Source organism: Colossoma macropomum, unplaced genomic scaffold (assembly GCF_904425465.1).
Source record: "Colossoma macropomum unplaced genomic scaffold, Colossoma_macropomum, whole genome shotgun sequence".
Classification (NCBI taxonomy): Eukaryota; Metazoa; Chordata; class Actinopteri; order Characiformes; family Serrasalmidae; genus Colossoma; species Colossoma macropomum.
In genome coordinates this window covers 20025782-20044353 of record NW_023494793.1, presented here as the reverse complement: position 1 = coordinate 20044353, position 18572 = coordinate 20025782, and the positions used below count along the sequence as shown (strand labels likewise).

Here is an 18572-nt window from a genome sequence, read left to right as displayed (position 1 = left end):
ATAGATGCCTCTGTGACAATCTTTGTGAATGCGTAGAGAGAGAGAGAGAGAGAGAGAGAGAGAGAGAGAGAGAGAGAGTGAGAGAGTGTCACTTCTTTAAGTACCTTATATATACACTCTGTCCATTTTATCAGCTCCACTTATTATATAGGTGCACTTTGTAGTTCTACAAATACAGACTGTAGTCCATCTGTTTCTCTGCATACTTTGTTAGCCCCCTTTTACCCTGTTCTTCATTGGTGAAGACCCACACAGGACCACCACAGAGCAGGTATTATTTGAGTGGTGGATCATTCTCAGCACTGCAGTAACACTGACGTGGTGGTGGTGTGTTAGTGTGTGTTGCGCTGGTACGAGTGGATCAGACACAGCAGTGCTGCTGGAGTTTTTAAACACTATGTCCACTCACTGTCCACTCTATTAGACACACCTATCTGGCTGTTCCTCCTTGTAGATGTAAAGTTAGAGACAGTAGTTCATCTGTTGCTGCAGTTTGTGTTGGTCATCCTCTAATCCTTCATCAGTGGTCACAGGACGCTGACCATAGGACACTGCTAGCTGGATATTTCTGGTTAGTGGACTATTCTCAGTCCAGCAGTGACACTGAGGTGTTTAAAATCTCCAGCAGCACTGCTTTGTCTGATACACTCATACCAGCACAACACTAACACGCCACCACCATGTCACTGTCACTGCAGTAACCTGTAAACCTGTGGCCCTGTAGACTACACTTTGTAATTGTAGAACTACAAAGTGCACCTATATGGTAAGTGGAGCTGATAAAATGGAATGAGTGTAGATACAAGGAGGTGTGCTTAATGAAGTGGCTGGTCAGTGTACGTATGTGTTGGAACAAAACTTTACATGAGAAAAACGTTCTAAACAGGATTTGTAAGTGATTTTGGACCATTTCTATTGGTCAGTTCAACACGAAATGCAGTGGGAAAGGAATGCAAAGGGTTGTTTTCAAATTATGCAAAAAACAAAAAAACGCAGAGATGATTGATGCAGTGCTTTGACAATACAAATATAAACTTATTATGTCAATAAAGCAAATTTTAAATCTTAAATCTTGAGAGAGACAGAGAGAGCAATAAAGTTTAGACTTTGTGTGAGATAAGCTGGTCAGCACAAAAAACAGTTTCTACATGTGTATGTGTGTCTGTGTGTCTCATGATTTGAGCCCACTGCACCCTCCTGTTTTTTATTTTGACTCGAGTCATGTAAGCAAACACTCTACAGTTACGCTTGGCTGTGTGTGTGTGTGTGTGTGTGTGTGTGTGTGTGTGTGTGTAATCTTATCCATACATAATATTGACCTATTAGGAGATAACTGGCCACCACTGAAACCAGCTCGGGGCAACTAATAATAAAGATTTAAACACACACACACACACACACACACACACACACACACACACACACACACACACACACACACACATCTTCTGCATTGCTGCTGAGAAATCTTCTACTTGATGAGAGAGAGATAGGAAAAGAGGATTTGGAGGGAAAGAGAAACACAGAAGAACTGAACTATCAAAGAAGAGAAAGAATGGAGAGACAGAGAGAGAGAGAGAGAGAGAGAGAGAGCATGCTGTGTGTGTTTGTGTTGGGTTTTCTGTGTCTGTTGGTGTTTGATTTTATCATCACTGTGCTACAAATTGAGGCAGAGAGCATGCAGTGTGTGTTTGATCCAGTGTATATCTCACTGGAGGACACACATCTGAACACAATTAAAGCCACAACGGCAAGAGCAACAGCCTCTCTCTCGCTCTCTCTATCTCTCACTCTCTTTCTATCTCTCTCTCTCATACATTCTCTTTCTCTATTTGTCTCTCTCATTGTCTCTGTCTCAATATATCCTCTTACTGTCTCTCTACCTCCTCTCGCTCTTTCTCTTTACCTGTTGCAATTAATTATTTTATCTCATTATATTTCTCTCCCTCCATCCATGTCTGTCTTTTTCTCCCTTTACTCTCTCTCTCTCTCTCTCTCTCTCTCTCTCTCTCTCTCTCTCACACTCCCTCCCCCTCATTCTGCCCTCATTTTCTTTCCTTTCACTGCCCACCCTTTTCTGTTTTGTTTTAATTTACTGACATTCACATGCACACATAAACCCAAGGGCTGCTGTGTGTTACAGTTGTGGATCAAAAATGCACACACAAGCACACACACACACTCCTTTGTTACCTGTGCTTTGATGGAACCGTCATGTCAAAGCTGCCTTCTCCCCTCTCTCTCTCTCTCTCTCTCTCTCTCTCTCTCTCTCTCTCTCTCTCTCTATCTCTCTCTCTCTCTCTCTCTCACACAGAGACTTGTTGGTCAGGTGGTCTGGATTCTCTCTTATTGCTATATAAATAACCTGCTCTTTTAAAACAACACACAGCCTTCCTCATCATCACTGATTAAATTAAACGTAACTAAACCAGAGACATCACTTCAACCAGACACTCCTCAGGTGTTTGTGTTGGCTAAAGACACACACACACGCACTCTGTGGGTAATTAGCCTTGCTGGATGTCATTCTTGAGGTGAGCATCATCCAGTACAATGACGACATGGTAAGAAAGCAGAGACAGGCACAGAGATGTGGGTTAGGGGTTAAGAAAAGAAAGATGGGTATGTAATGATTTTGGAAAAAGAACTGAAATAAAAACATACTTTGCTTTCATATTTCTGTGAATGGTAATGGGAAAACATTACATTAGCAGACTTTAATGAACAGTTAAAGTGTCCAGTAACCACATACATACACAGAGTACAGAAACAGTGGGTCATTCAAGAGCCTGTCAATACCACAGTGGTACTGCACACACATAGTACACACATTTCCATCAAAACATATTCTATCTGTGTTATTATAAAAAAAATGTATAGTTTGACTGAACTATATATATATATATATATATATATATATATATATATATATATATATATATATATAGTTCAGTCAAACGATGCATTTTTTTCAACAATAACATTGATCTAATATATTTTGATGGAAATGTGTATGATTTAGAAAACCAAACTGAACTGGATTTTCATCTTCTTAGGTGGGCAAGCAAGTCAACATTTGAAAAAGTGTTTATGTTGTGTTTAAACGCTTCAAGCAGAGAGATCTCATGCCTATCCGTTTACCCCTAATTGCTCACTAGCAGCTCAACGCAGAGTCAGAATGTTTCATACATAGACAGCTAACAGCGCATTAGTCAATCTGATTACAGAGTTTTAAGGGAAAATATTTTATTTGTCTATATTAATTAAAGATTTTTATGTCAATGTCCATTCCACTGGTGGAATGGCCACTAAGGGGCCTGCAGAAAGAGGCTGTGATGCCTTAAGGCATTTAGTTAAGCTTTTCATTTTTCCTTTTTCTTTCTTGTATTTAACAGTTTGTTGTTGGTTATTTTTGTCTTAAATAAAAAAGGGACCTACATAACTAATCTGTAGTTTAACAAGCTTATTTGTAAAATCAGTTTCTGGTCGCAATGCGCAATAGTGTCACTTCCGGTTTTTAATTCTGGAGTTTCAACAGCAAAACAAAACAAGGCAGACATGAGTATATGTTCTGAAAGTAGTCTCCTTGCATCAAAGTGAAGCATCATAGGGGCAATGCCTTAAGTTCATCTGGCATTTAAAATATTACAGTTCATATATTAGCAATAGTGATGTTAAAAACTATGTTAAGTTAGTTAAGAAAAGAGAAAAAATGGTTTGTTTACAGTTGTGTATGAGCTAGATATATTAGCAGCCATGGTAACTTCTACCTACAGTACAGAACAGCGATGTATATGTATAAGTACGCTGAACAAGTTTTGTATTGTTTATTTACAGTTTTCACCTGTATGCTAATGAGAAAGAGGGACAGTAAATGGTCAACCTTACTACGGCTCTGTCTTCATTGGTTATGGTTTAGCTTGGTGTTAAGTCAGAGTTTCAACATACTGCATGAGAACACTACAGAGGCTATAATAATAACAGATCATCACAGCTGTGAACTATTCATGACAACATGCTCCCTTTTCATCAATTTTACATTATAAAACAAACAAGTCGTGAACACTGAAAAAGGAGACTAAAAAGTAGTTCCTACAGTTTAGAGTAAAGCAACCACTGTCTGTGCATTAATACAGTTATGGTGAAACAAAACATGCTGTTTACAGATAACAACATCAGTAGAACATCAATCAGATTGTGTGGCTGGAAATAACAGTCACATAAACTGTATAGAATGTAGTTTTTTAAAAGTGAGCGGTGATGCAGAGAAAGAAAAAAGTGAACAGTAAGAGATGAAGAGCAGCAGCTTTGGACAGAAAGTGTTTGTACATGTTAGAACTGTAATCGGTGGAGCTGAGAAATGCAACTCCCCTTCCTTCCTCCCTCTCTTTCCCTCTTTTTCCTTTTCTCTCCCTCTCTTTTAATGAAGCAATTGCCCCTATAAACACTGGCTCTCTTCCTAAAGCAGCTGGGCTTCCTTTCAGTGGCAGCGCCCTGATTCCAAACAGCAATTAGTTACCCTTCTCTCCACTGCACACCACCACCACATGTGCAAACACTGCTATGAAAAGATACACTATATGTGCAAAAATATCTCCTTCTAATTAGTGAATTCAACCACTGTAAGGTGCAGCCACTGCTAATACAAGAATTCAATTTCACAGATTGTGTAATCCCCATAGAAAAGTACTGCCAGCCGAACGTAACGCTCTGAAGCAGCTGCGCAAGGCCAAGTGTTGGTTAGAGCAGTATAAAGCTCCCCAGCATTGGGCTGTGGAGCTGCATTCTCTGGAGTGATTGATCCCGATCCAATACCTTGGATGAGTTGGACTGACGTTTGTGATCCAGAACTAATCATCTAGCATCACTACCTGACCTCACTAATGCTCTTATGGCTGAATGCAGTCAAATCCTCAAGCAATGTTTCAACATCTAGTGTAAAGCCTTCCCAGAAGAGTAGAACAGTAGCACAGAGGACAGTAATGTTTATAAGGTAAAAATTCATTGCTGTTGTAACAAAACCTTGTATCTCAAAAGATGGAAAAATCATTAGGTAGCTAAAATGCAATTTACTTTACACAACAGTTCAGGTCAGATGCCACAATCTGATTGGTTGCGAAAAGTTCTACCCTGCTCAAGTAGCAGCATCTTTGAAAACCACTGAATAACTTGCTTTCCACTGCAGCTAACCGTTACTATGTTTCTGCATTTTGTACGCTACTAGAGTTCATATAAAACAGAAAATGGATACATTACATTACTTATATAAGACAATATTTGAGCTGTAATCTGTTCAGTCAGATTCTGGAGAGCAGTGTGACAGCAGGCCTACATTAAATTTTTTAATTGTCACTGCTCTAAGCAAGCTTTTTGTTTGACAATACGACAAATCAAAATAAACAAACTAGGATTAGCCAGAATATCATTCTGCAAGCAAGATGGGCTGTGAAATGCTTTACAGACTGGCTGGAACAAAACGACTCTGGGTCTCATTCACCAACATCCTCCTACATTTGTCCTCAATTTGTTCTTAAGAAAGGTCCTAAGATAGTAAGTCTACGTCAGATTCATGACGTGTTCTTTAACTGCAGAATTGTTCGCACCTATGTGCTTTTGAGTGTGTGTAGATTCTGTTCTTACCTAAGAACAACTCCCAAATAAGAACACATGAATGTCAGAATCTTTGTAAAAACTACTTTCCCATTACCAAAACTGCTTTGTTTTAAAAGAGCAGTTTGTAATTGAGGCCCATTGAGGTTAATCTGATAAATATTGAACAAGCTGATCTGAACTTGATATTGCAACAGTTTTATGGAAGTAGCAAAAGGCTACTGCTATTTTGATGGAAGGAATGGCTAATATTAGCACATTTGAAGCAATATCCAGGGCTTCTGTACTCACATATTTTCTTGTTTTACGGAACTGTTGAATAAAAGTAATAGAAGCAATAGAACAGTAATATCCTGATGCACTCTATCTTGTGTCTTATGGCTTAAATAACAAGATTTTCTTCCAAATAAATATCAGTTATTACAAATAACCATTTCTACTCTTCACACAATGTAAAGGGCAGCTGCCAACAAAGTTCAGATTTGACTACAGTGATAAAGTGCAATACAGTGTGTGGGAAAGTGGGGTGGACATGAAGTTGACCATGTTCACAGCTCACTACGTATGCCTTTAAACAGCACGTCTGGGATTTATTATACCCACCCAGTGAGTGATCACTATCAGGTTGTGCTGCTCTGTGGCTCTTGGCTGTTCCTGTCAGCAGCTCAAGGGTGGAACTAATTGATTGCAGTCGGTGCTGCTTACAGTGTCGTGCATCGCAGTGAACGACACGCAATGTCATCCCCCTGCACTAAAAACACTCACTGAGGGGGTTCCTAAAGCCCTCTACTCCTTACACACACACACACACACACACACACACACACACACTGTCAAAATCACTCGCTCTCGCTCCTCTCAGGTAGCAGAGTTAACACAGAGTGGCACACACACATTTCACAGCTGATTTACACTCACAGTCTTAGTAAAGCTTCTGATTCACGCTGACACCAAGCTGAACACACACACACACACACACACACACACACACACACACACACACACGCACACACTCACACACTCACACACACACCTCAGAGTAAATATCAGGAACTGACTGTATTGCAAATCAACAATTCTCCACAGAATCATTATGCCGACTCTGCCTGCCTCCTCTACTTACTTCTCTCTCTTTCCCTCTCTCTCTCTGTTTTCCACCAAACCTCTTGCCTTATATCTCCCATTCTATTTCTTTCTTTCTTTTTTCTGTCTGGCTCATTCTGTGCTTCTCTCTCTCTTTATCTCTTTTCTCTATGTTTCTCTCCCTCTCTCTTTCCCTCTATCCTTCTCTGCCTTCCCTCTTTCTTTCTTTTTTCTTTTCTACCTAGGCTTCTCTCTCTCTCTTTGTCTTTCTTTTCTCTCTCCCTCTCACCCTTTCTGTATGTGTCTAAATCTCTCTCACATCCCTCTCTCCTTCCCCCTCTCTGTTTCTCTCTCTATTGTCTTTATGTCTCTCTCTCTCTCTCTCTCTCTCTCTCTCTCTCTCTCTCTGTCTTTCCTATTGCTCTCTTTCCTTCTCTCTCTCCTTTTGTCTCTCTCTCTCTCTCCCTGACTCTCTCTATTTGTGTGTCTCTCTCTCTGTCCCTCTGTCACATTCTTTCATTTCTTTTAAATAGTTACTTCCTTCACTTTTGTAGCGATTTTAAGCTCTTGGATAGAAACCAACTGTGTCATTGCTCACACACACACACACACACACACACACACACACACACACAATTGAGGGGTAGGAGGGCCAGCACACAAACCACAAAAAACCTCAGACATCAGGGAGCCTAAAAGAAGGGAGAACATTACGAAGTAAAAAAAGAAAAGAATCGTTTTGCTCTACCTCTCTGAGAAACTCACAGAGACAGACAGACGGATACACTCCACACGGAGGAGTAATCTAACTGACAGCTGGTAAATGCCGTTCTTCAAGCTCTAGGGCTCACTCTTCTGTTTGTCATTTACCATGACAATCACACCATCCCTTCACCTCCATTCATCCCACCAACTCTCTGCCACTCTTTACCAACTGTTCTCTTTCTGACATGCACTTCTTTTTTTCCTCTGGCATTCTTCCTTGATTCTTTCAGTTCATTTCCACTCTCACTCCTCTTTCACCAATTTTCCAGCACGAACCCCCTTCTGTTTCTGAATCCCTTCAGGAAGCAAGAATGTGTACAAGTGTGTATGTGTGTCATTCTGAGGTGGTCCCACAGCAGCCATCAGCATAAAGGTTAAAAAATCAAATTATAGCTTTACTGACCAGCTGTAGATCTGGACTTTTTCAGTGTCTGTGTGCACATTCCATATTTACATGTTTTAGCTGAAGTGTGCTAAGGTAAAATATCACAGGGCCAGGCACAGTAGTTTTAAGCTACATGACTTATAGTGCTATACCAAATCAGAGACCACCTTTCAGTTATTTAATTTCCCATCAAAATGTCCATAAAGTACAATTTGTTGATTTTTCAGGATATATTGTTCCTTAATGAAAAAGAAATCATACTGAGTAAACTATATAATGAACAACACTGTTAACACAGTGGCCTCAACAACAATGTTCCATTATGTTTACTTTTTTCATATTCAATAATTCGGTAAAACTTCATTTGGAGGGGTCCTTTGTAGATGATTAATAAACTCTTAACAGATTATCAGAAACACATCAACAACATATCAGTGAAGTAGCAGCAGTGAAGCATCTGAATACACTGAAGTAAATATCTTGTAGATGTTCTGTTGATACATTACTTACATTAATTAGATGTATTGTTAATATGTTACTTCCATTAAACAAAACCTAACCTTACCCAACCTTACCCAACACCTAACCCTAACCCTGGTCCTAATCCTAACCCTAACCTTAACCTCAACCCAAAACCTAATCCTAACCCTCTCAAATGTTTTTGACATGTTACTGAGAGTCTGGTGAATGTTTGTTTTAGCAAAAATCAATATTGTCATCAATAATTCCACCAATTTCTTGGTTCTCCACTGAACTGTAAGTTGTTACACTCTTCTCCACGTTCCTCATGTGATTGGCTGTTCATTGTACCCGTTAAACCTAAATATGTACAGGAATTAATCATATCTAACCTGGGTTAACAGTGAAAGTTGTTCACTGTCATCATAAAACCATGTTAACCATGCATGAATTAGTAATCTTTTATGAAACTCCTGACAGAAGACTTAGTCATAAATTCTGTTGAATACCTCAAGAAGAACATTGTGAGCATGCGTACTGTGCAAAATATAAAGTACACCATGAAGCCAAGCAGGAATTTTGAGTGACAAGTGACAATGGCAGGTTGCAAATGTAATTGGCTAAGGCTCTCAAGTCACAGTAGTTCAATATTTTACACAGATTCAAAGGCTGATTTCTGCCAGAAAATAAAAGTTTAAAAAAGCAAAAGAAAGCTTATTGCTCGCTGCTGTGGGGTTGATTATGTTGCCATGGCTACAGTACTGTTTTAAAAACAACTATATTATCCTGATCGCGTGTAGATTTCCATTCATTTCAGTTATAGAGTTTTCTATATAGGATTTTTATAGGGTTTTCATGAGATTGAATAATTGAGTTCACACCCCATTTGAAAAACTGATCACAGTACATTGTGATGCCTTCACACTTCAGTTTAATGAAAAAGCATAGCTAAGTTCAAGAACCCAACAGCCAATCATACAGAAACAACCCAGTCATCAGCCATATTTCAGATATGAAATACTGATTGAAAACACAGCAAATAGGGCCTAAACACTCCACTCTGGGGAGCGTTTTCCAAAAGTTAAATTTTCAGAGACCAAAAATGCCATTTTCATGTGAAGAAGAGATCAAAATGCAGTAAAAAACCTACTTTTTCAAAATTATCCAGATCCATGTGGACAGGGCCTAAATTGAACGTGCTATATGAGGCAGACCCCAGTTTGCAAGCACCCCAGAAGACACAATCCCATTAGCTTATCCAGTATAAAAAATCCACAGCATTATAATTCATTGTTCAGTGTGACAGAGAAGAAATATAAGAAGCACTTTCTGAACTTTGCCTGAGATGAACAGCAGAACACATTCCACTACTACAGCAAAAGAACTAAATAACAGGTTCCTGTTGTTCTTCATTGGGGTGCTATACCAGTTTATGATTGTTGGGAGATTCTAGAACAGTTTAGTTTCAACCTGTATCCAATAAGCTGCCCCACCCCTTACTTAACTCTAATACATCTGATCCAGCCAATCAGGGACTTGGCAAGAGGTTGATTAGCTTGAGCAAGCGTGGCAAAATGTGTGGTTGGAACTAGGCTCTACAGGAAGGTAGATCTCCGGGACCAGGGTTTGAAATCCCTGCTCTAGAAAGTTCTCCCCTTTGACATTGTTCTAGAATGTTCTCCTCTGCACTCTTTTAGAATGCTCCTCCATCACTGAGACCTCTTCCCCCATTCACACTGGTTCATTTGACTTATCTCTGGAACAGTAATGTCAATGACCAACTTTAGAATGTAGCTGTTTGTTGGGAGTGTTGGGTCTGTGTGCAATGGCCTTTAGATCAGTGATTCCTAATCTCAGGCATGGAGTATCCCCTGCACTGCATATTTAGGTGTTTTCCTTACCATAACACAACAGATCTGACCAATCAATTGACTAACAAGTGCTCCCTGATCTCTTTAAGGCTAGAGTATGTCCACAAGACAAACACAAACGTTCTAATGTTTGCAGTTCTCCTTATAATGTTCATAAAAAGAACTGACAAGTAAAATGAACTGAGTGAAAGGGAAGAGAACTTTCTCAAATCTTTAAACAACAAAACCTGAGTATGGCACACCCACCAAACATTTGTGGTTGTTTTTGTGTTTGTGCATGTTAGTCCTGATGGTGTACTCTGGCCTTTAGGAACAGAAACAGGGCTGGGAATCACTGCTTTAGAGACACTGTACTGCACAAAATACCAATACCAGTTTTCTATAAAACATAATGGTATGATCAAATATATCAAATGAACAAGGAACAGTTTTCAGTCAAATCCTGCAGGCTCAAGCATGCAAGCCACAGCTATATTTTAATATAGGCCTACTGTTGGGAAAAAAGTTATACACGTTTCTGAAAGCTAGATGCATCTACGTTGTTCCCCCTGTCAGTGACAACATGTATGTTCATGGGTTTATTTTTTTTCCATAGATCCTGAATCATCAAAAGTAGTGGTATTTTCAAACTTCAAAGAAGTAAAAGGGTTTCGCATGGTGCTGCCAGATTTGTAATAGTCTTGATACTGTGATCACAGTGCAGGTGCCTCTGAAGAATAGCCAAATGGAGAAAAGTCAATTGGAATCTTGGACAAGATGACAGCTTATGAAGATCTAATTATCTACATACAGAAAGCTAGTGATATTAAACACAGTGAAAAGGGGATATGCAGTAGACAGCCAGATATCAGAAAGTTCTATACTATAATTTTCAGTCAGGTTGCAATTCCTTTTTTCTATAGTATCACGTAGTTGACCTCACTCATAGTTGTCTAAATGCCAGTGCAGATGCTATTCTTGCCCTGGGGCCCTGGATGAAGAAATCAGGCCAATGGGCAGGATCACTGAGTGACGACGAGTGAAATGCAGTGTAGGATTTGATGTGCTTATCGGTGTGAGTGCTGTAGTAAGGTTGAGAATGTGAGATTGGTCAGGTCCAGCCAATAAACCACTGTTCGTCCAGATGTGACCCATTGGGAATGGTTTGCGTGTGTGTGTATGCGTGATCAAGTCCAGGGCTTGTGCACTAACTGGAGTAGCAGTCAGAAAAAGCTCTAGAGGAAACAAACACAACACAGCATTGTTCAGCCAGCACACGCACCAGAAACCAGCAACTCCCTCAGGCCTAATTCAACCACAACTTACTGTGAAGTCCCTGCTATAAGACCACTTTCTGCAGTATATTTGTTCTAGCCCCAAGTGTGGGGTACACGCATACGCACAAGCACCGATGTGTGTGTGTTCCCTGCCAAAACCAGAGTGCTGAAATTCATTTCCTCTTGGACAATGCTGCCAGAGTAGCCATACCTGGAACTGACGCATTGTGGCCAGAGCTTGGCCTTCTCACACCCTTTCTTCTGATGTTGGTAACTCATAGTAACTCACTCAGGGAATGCTTCAGAGTGACGTGAAGGAATGCACATTCTAGAGTTCTGTAAAGATTTTAAAAGTCCCACCTTATCCACGTTACAATCTGTCCAACATTTACAAAGCCTAACTGTATATTTCAATGTAATGTCCCAATTGGCTTTCTCCTCTATTAGCCTTTCTCTGACTTTAAATTGTTCCAGAAGGCTGGGAGCAGTTAAAAAGAGAGATATGAGAGAGATAGATAGAGAGAGAGAGAGAGAGAGAGAGAGAGAGAGATAGATAGAGAGAGAGAGAGAGGGAGGGAGAATATCTCCTTACATTCCTCATAATGACACATTTTTTAGTTAAACCTCATCAAAAGCTTCTCAAGCATCTGAGCACCTCAGCAAAAACAAACTCATTAATGCAAATTCACGGAAACTAAAGCAAAGAGCACACTCCTAGCCGTGTGTGAGTGTGTGTGTCTTCTCTTTTTGTTATGTATGAGTGTTTGTGCACATGGGAGTGTATTTCCCAGCTGCAGTGTGTGTGTGTGTGTGTGCATGCATGTGTGGGTGTAATTGAACATCTCTAAACACAAAAAAGCATGTATCTCATGGAGTAGGGGTCAGAATGAACCCCACCAGGGCACCATCCACCTCCCACCCACACACATACCCTGCACACACTCACTCAGACTTTTGCTACCTTTTTGCCTGCATGTATATGAGTGTGTTATGTACTTATCGTCAGGTGGAGCTCTGACTCTTGGTATAAGGAATGGTTTGATTACACCATTTTCCACTTATCCTAGATGTAGTTGACAAGCCAAGATGTTTGGTGTCCTAATTTTCCTTTGAGCATTGATAAGCACTAAAAGTTAATGGCTGAAAGAATGAGACTGCGGATACAAGTGACGGAAATGAGCTTTCTTTGCAGGGTTGTGGACCACACTCCATTTGACAGGGTGAGGAGCCCAGTCATCCAGGAGGAGTTCAAAGTACAGTCCCCATTGAGAGAAGCCAGTTGAGGTGGTTCGGACTTCTGATTAGGATGCCCCCTGGCCACCTCTCACTGGAGATTTACCAGGCACGGCCGACTGGGACGAGATCCCGAGGTCGTCCCAGGACCCGCTGAAAGGATTATATCTCCAAGTTGGCCTGGGAGCAGCTCAGGATCCCCCTAAATGAGCTGGAGGAAGTTGAGAGGGACAGAGCCATCTGGGCTTCTCTGCTTTCCCTATTGCAACCACAACCCTACAACCCTAGTTGAATCAAGCAGTTTAAGAAGATGATGATGATGACAGATGTATTGCTGCAATTCTGCCATTGCATGCGCACATCATGCAGGCATATGGATGCTAGATTTTTAAAATAACAATCTTGAATTCTCTAACTGAGGAGAGTGAGGTTTTGTTCATTTTTATAGCCACAGATCTTAATGACGACCTGTATGTAGTTTGAGCCTTGAGACAAGTTTTGGGGATGTATTTAAAGAAACAATTTGGGTGACCATTGACTTCTAGTGTTTGTTTGCAAGATTAGCCTCATAGCTCCAGTTTAAAAGTAATGAAGCAAAACTTGGACACCAAACGTGTTGGCAACTCACCTACATCTGGAATAAGTGGAAAACTGTGTATGCTTGATATTTCACCGAATCATTCCTTTAAAACGTTTCTGTGCCTGTGTGTGTTTTGCTGTTATGCTTTCTCTCTCAGGGCTTATTAATTGCGTTGCAAGAGATTATCTTGCAATGTTAATTGTAATTTTTGTGGCCTTTACCCTTTACTTGGCTTATAAAAACAGTGTCTGTGTGTGAGTGACAGTGAGTGAGTAAGCATTTATGTTCTTTATCAGTAAGCAGGCAGGTCAGGGTGTAGGTCAAACCCAAGGCAATCTGTCAGATTTAGTGCGTTTAGAAAAATCCACTTTTTAAGAAGCTAAACATTTAGCTGGACTGCAATGAAAACCCGGCAGATTCTTATCAGAGAGGGTCTAAAAGGGGGCTTACTCACACACTGTGCACCACTTAAACCACTTATTTTCCTGCACATACACACACACACTCACTCAAGCCCCTCGTCTGTTGCTTTTGCCTCACACTGGAGGAAAAACAGGCCGGACACCAGAATCTGAAATCACTGCTATTAGTATTGCGTTCAAATTGCCCTGTTCTCAGCTCTGATTGGGGTCCTGACTGTGTCTCTGCGGGACTGCTGAAGACATGCATCCATGTGATGTCATCTGACTGTGACTCTAAACAGCTCCTTTTCTCCCTATGAGGCCACAGAGAAGATTACAGCAGTTTTGCAGATGTCCTTCCAGCTAATAGCTGCTTAAGACACGTAAAAGCTGAAATCAATGGGACACTGTAGTGTCCAAAAGTTTGTAGACACTTGCTCATTTAACTTTTCCTCTGGAATTAAGGTATTAATAGAGAATGTGTCCCCTTTTTATTGCAGTAATGGCCTCTACTGTTCTGGGAAGGCTTTACACTAGACGCTGAAACATCGCTATTAGGATTTGAGCATTAATGAGGTCAGGTACTGATGTTGGATCCCAAAGATAATAGATGGAGCTCCATTACTCCAGAGAATGCAGTTGCATTGCTACAAAGCCCAATGCTGGGGGGGCTTTATCCCTCTAGTCAGCGCTTAGCACTGGGCATGGTGGGCTTAGGCTTATGTTCAGCTCCTATTCTATTAGCAGTGAATTTCTATTGAAAATATACAAGCTGTGTGTGCGCAACTGAATGCAAGTGTTACCAAAGAGTGCACTTTAAAGTAGTTCAGTTCTCCAAATAGATAGAGTTTCTGGATACACAGCAAAGCATTTAAGATTACAGCAGAATTATGAACTGCAATATAAATTGACAGCAAAATGCTGGTTTAATTCTAAATGTTAAAAATAGAAACTGTTTACAGAGCCTTGTATGTATTTGCCCCATATTAATTGGTCTTTCACTAAGGTCACTGCCTTTATTACATAAACAACAGGCTCTAAAAAAACATTCTATCATTAAAGATGCTTCATATGTCCTCCTGCCTTTGAGTTGTTGCCCCTGGGCAACCATTATCGCCATCCTAGATGCCAGTCCGGCGGAGAGCATCATTCGTGCCTGAGGCCATCGGGTTGACCAATGATCATTCATGGTGAGCCATGTGTTTACTATGTATTTTATTTATTTATCTTATCTATGAATGTAAAGATGTAAAGTTTATTTAATTCAATTAAATTCAATAATAATACTACTAGTATTGTTTCATTCGTACTTATACTGCATAGTATAGCTCTTTACTGAGACAAACAAAACTGATTAATGCACACTCAAAAAATATGCCACGGGGTTTATTGGAGCTAAATACTGAAAATACGTCGACAATAATTACACTGATAATGCAATGATGATGATAAATGGAAATGTGTAGTATAAAGTTTGAAAAAGATTATATCACATTATAGTGTGAACCCCAAACAATCACTGCAACACCCAGCAGAAAAATGACTGCATCTGACTGAATTGTGTAGGAATTTGGAAACCTCGGTGGAATTCACCTTTAAATACATCCCTTGTCGTTTAACCTTAATTTACCAGGTGATTGGCAAAGAAAAAGAGATTCCACTGAAAAAAGATGAGTGTGAGAACAGCGGTTTTGTGCTGAGCTATTTCCCACTCGTATTCCGACAACCCCCTGCTGGCGCACTGCTGTATGAACTTCTAGCCAATCCCAGCGCAGTGGGGAGGGGTTTGTCGGAATACGGGTGGTGAAGAAGCTGCCGCCTCGCGCACCTGCGCTCCATTAGAGGCAGCACTCGCCCGCACGAGCGCTCACTCACGCGCACAGTTTAAATAAACGGCAGAACAGTCGGCACATCTTGGATGGGTTTTTATACCGTTTAGGCACCAAAAAAGTAAAACAATAACATCTTGCTATACAAAGAGTGTGACACACATTTCCTTTCCTTCCTTTTCTGAGATGTTGCACAACTTTCACACGTTTAGGCTGCTTCTGTGGCCATTTTTTCATGATGTGGTAACGTTAATATTTCACTGTGTTTTTAGAAATGTAAAGTAGCTTTGGTCAGTCAGTGACACCGTATAGCTCTTTCAATTTTTCTAGTTTTATTCTGGACTACTCAGTGCAATGAAATCAATATGAACAATGGAGGAGTGTAAACTACTGTGTTCTCTCTCTCTCTCTCTCTCTCTCTCTCTCTGGAAGAACAGATAATCCAAACCCATGTCCTTCAAAAGGAACGCAAGCAGCTCTCTCAAGAGTACAAGTAGTAGAAGCTAACCATATACAGTTAGATTCAGTAAGCTTTTAGTGAAAAGGGTTCTATATAGTTCTAACAAAGGTTCTAAGACTTGTAATAACTTCTGAACCCATGTTGCTACTTTATAGAACCATTTTAAAAGGGTCTTATAGAGATGAAGCCTTTAACCATGCAAAGCACCCGAAGCATTCCAACAGTTCGTGGTCCTAACTATTGCCCTCACTGAAGAACCCTTGAAGAACATTTCTAAAGGAGTGACTGAACATACTGGAAAGCACAGTTGATGTGTCATGTGATTATTATGGGTTCTACACAGACAGCTAGGCAGTTTCGTTTCTAAGTAACTTGCTGAAAAACCCCATAGAAACCAATAAGTGTTTCTGTTGGTTCCTGATGCTTTTGCAATGTGTTGGGCTTTTATAATGGGTTGATATCATAATGTAAAGGATCCTAATAGTTGAACAGGTGACCAGTGGCTGATTCTACATGCCTTCAATGGTTTCCTAAAGGGATTTAAAGGTGGTCTACAGGAAACTAGTGATGTCTGTTGGAATCTATTAAGCCAATTCCCTTGGAAAGCAAAACAATTGGGGTCTTATCTTAATGGATTCTAATGGTCCTTTTTAAGCAGGGTAAGTATCCAACAGTACATGGCTAGTTTTATTTTCTGTTCTTTGATTTGGCACTGTCCAGGTTCCTTCCCCTTAGCCTGCTCGACTTAGTCATTTCCCACCATTTCTGCTACATTATGGCATTTATTAAATAAACAGTGAATACTTTCAGATCTTACTACCATATAAGTCTGTAATTCAGTAGTAGCTCCATCAATACTTGACATTTAGGTTCACGGTTGGTAAAATCTCTAACAGAAATAAACGAAACAAAACAAACAGGCTAATAAATAGGATTCAGTTTTAATAAAGTGACTCCAGCTCTCCCGGTATTCTGCTGCGCATCTACCAAACATTAAACCAAGCTTGTTTCTTCTTTTATAAATGTGATGTTAAACTGTCTATAAATACATTTGCAATTAAAAAAATGGAAAATAAGCCTTTTTACCTTTATAGGAGAGGCGAAGTCGTGGAACGTTCGTTTTGGTTGCTAACGTCGTTGTCAGCGCGAGAGCCAATAAAAAGTAAGAAGATGAGAAAACCGAAAGTTCCATTTTTTGGCCGTTATGTTCACGTAGCGGCTCAGGTAGCGCGCGACCCGGCTGCTGGAACGTGCGTGCGGCTTTCCCAGACACTGCTCTCTCTCGCGCGCGCGCTCTCTCTCTCGCTCGCTCTCTCTGAGTGCCCCGCCCTCGTGGAGTCATACAGCAGCGCGAGACCATACCGTTACAGCCGAGCTGTCTGCGATTGTGTTCTCTACTCCACCCGTATTCCGCCAGGAGCTCTAGCGCAGGATGCAGGGCTTATCGAAATACGGGTGGGAAACGTTACGTTAAAAGTTTTTACCTTTAACCTACTGGAGAGGCTCACATCAATCACATTAATCATGTTATTTTGCATGGAAGAAATAATTAATTAATGGTTCCTTATTTTTCAGCAGGAATAATTATGCTACCACAGTGACCTATACTGCCACAGTGACCTATACTGGTACAGTGACCCTATACTGGATATATACTGAAATGGCAACCATGTCCATCATTTGTGCTTGCCTGATTTTGTAAATAAGGTATTTGTGTCAATATATGACGTGATTGTATTGATTAAAGCAAAACTAAACAAACGAAAAAGCAAAACTATATATAGCCTATGCTGCGCTACGTGACTGTTTATGTCGCTTATAGCAAGAAACGGCTTTAATTTCACATAGATGCCATTATTATTCCACCTCAACTCATTCGTACTAGCAGTAGGTATGAACAACTAATCAGTCAAGGCAGGAGGCGGGGCTTGTCGGAAAACGGGTGGGGGAGAATACACGCGAACATTCCTTCTCTCTCTCTCCTCTCTCTCTCATTCAAATGGACTTTAATTAAGTGTCGTATATAGTGTGTATATAGTCTCTCTCTCTCTCTCTCTCTCTCTCTTTCAAATAGACTTTAATTAAGTCTTGCAGTGTGTTGCTTATAGTCAGGGGGCTCTGGGCATGTACGCAGGCTCGTGAGGGGGTCACGGTCTTCCACTCATTCCTGATTGTCAGAAGTGATCTCCATATTGAGGGATTTTACCCGCGATGGGAAAGTCTTCACCGAAAAACAGGCGCCAAAGAGGAACGCATGACGTCAACATCCTTTTCAAATGACTGTGATTAGACACTGGAGTTCTGTGCAGAGCGTCCTGTAGTCATAGCAACGCGAAATTGGACATGAGTGAGGGCAGAGAGAGAAGTGGTGCAACTTTTGTTTGCTTATAATTTGCGTGCAGATCTGCGTAAACTTTAGACGGAGACTTTTCAGTCCAGGGCTGCTTTTATTCTTCTCCAGCTTCAATCACACCTGAGTCTCTCAGGGCCAGAGAACAAACAGGAATGATAGGAAGTTTGCAGCTGATTTAGAATTTTTAGAAATATTAAAAGATTAGTAAATGAACCAGTGTGATAACAAATAGCTAAATTAACCAATGTGAACTGGGAAGAATTAGAGCAATGTGAATGAGGGAGATC

At 40.5% G+C, this 18572-nt stretch overlaps 1 protein-coding gene across 1 annotated transcript in view; it reads right to left on the bottom strand.

Annotated features, from left to right (window-relative positions):
- The window catches only part of sema3bl (sema domain, immunoglobulin domain (Ig), short basic domain, secreted, (semaphorin) 3bl), a 54634-nt gene extending 37430 nt beyond the window's left edge, over nt 1-17204 (bottom strand). The window contains exon 1 of the mRNA XM_036578767.1: nt 17019-17204. Within this exon, the coding sequence (XP_036434660.1) occupies nt 17019-17124 (106 nt within the window). The 5' untranslated portion in view covers nt 17125-17204. The remainder of the gene's footprint in view (nt 1-17018) is intronic.
- Between the last annotated feature and the right edge of the window lie 1368 nt (nt 17205-18572).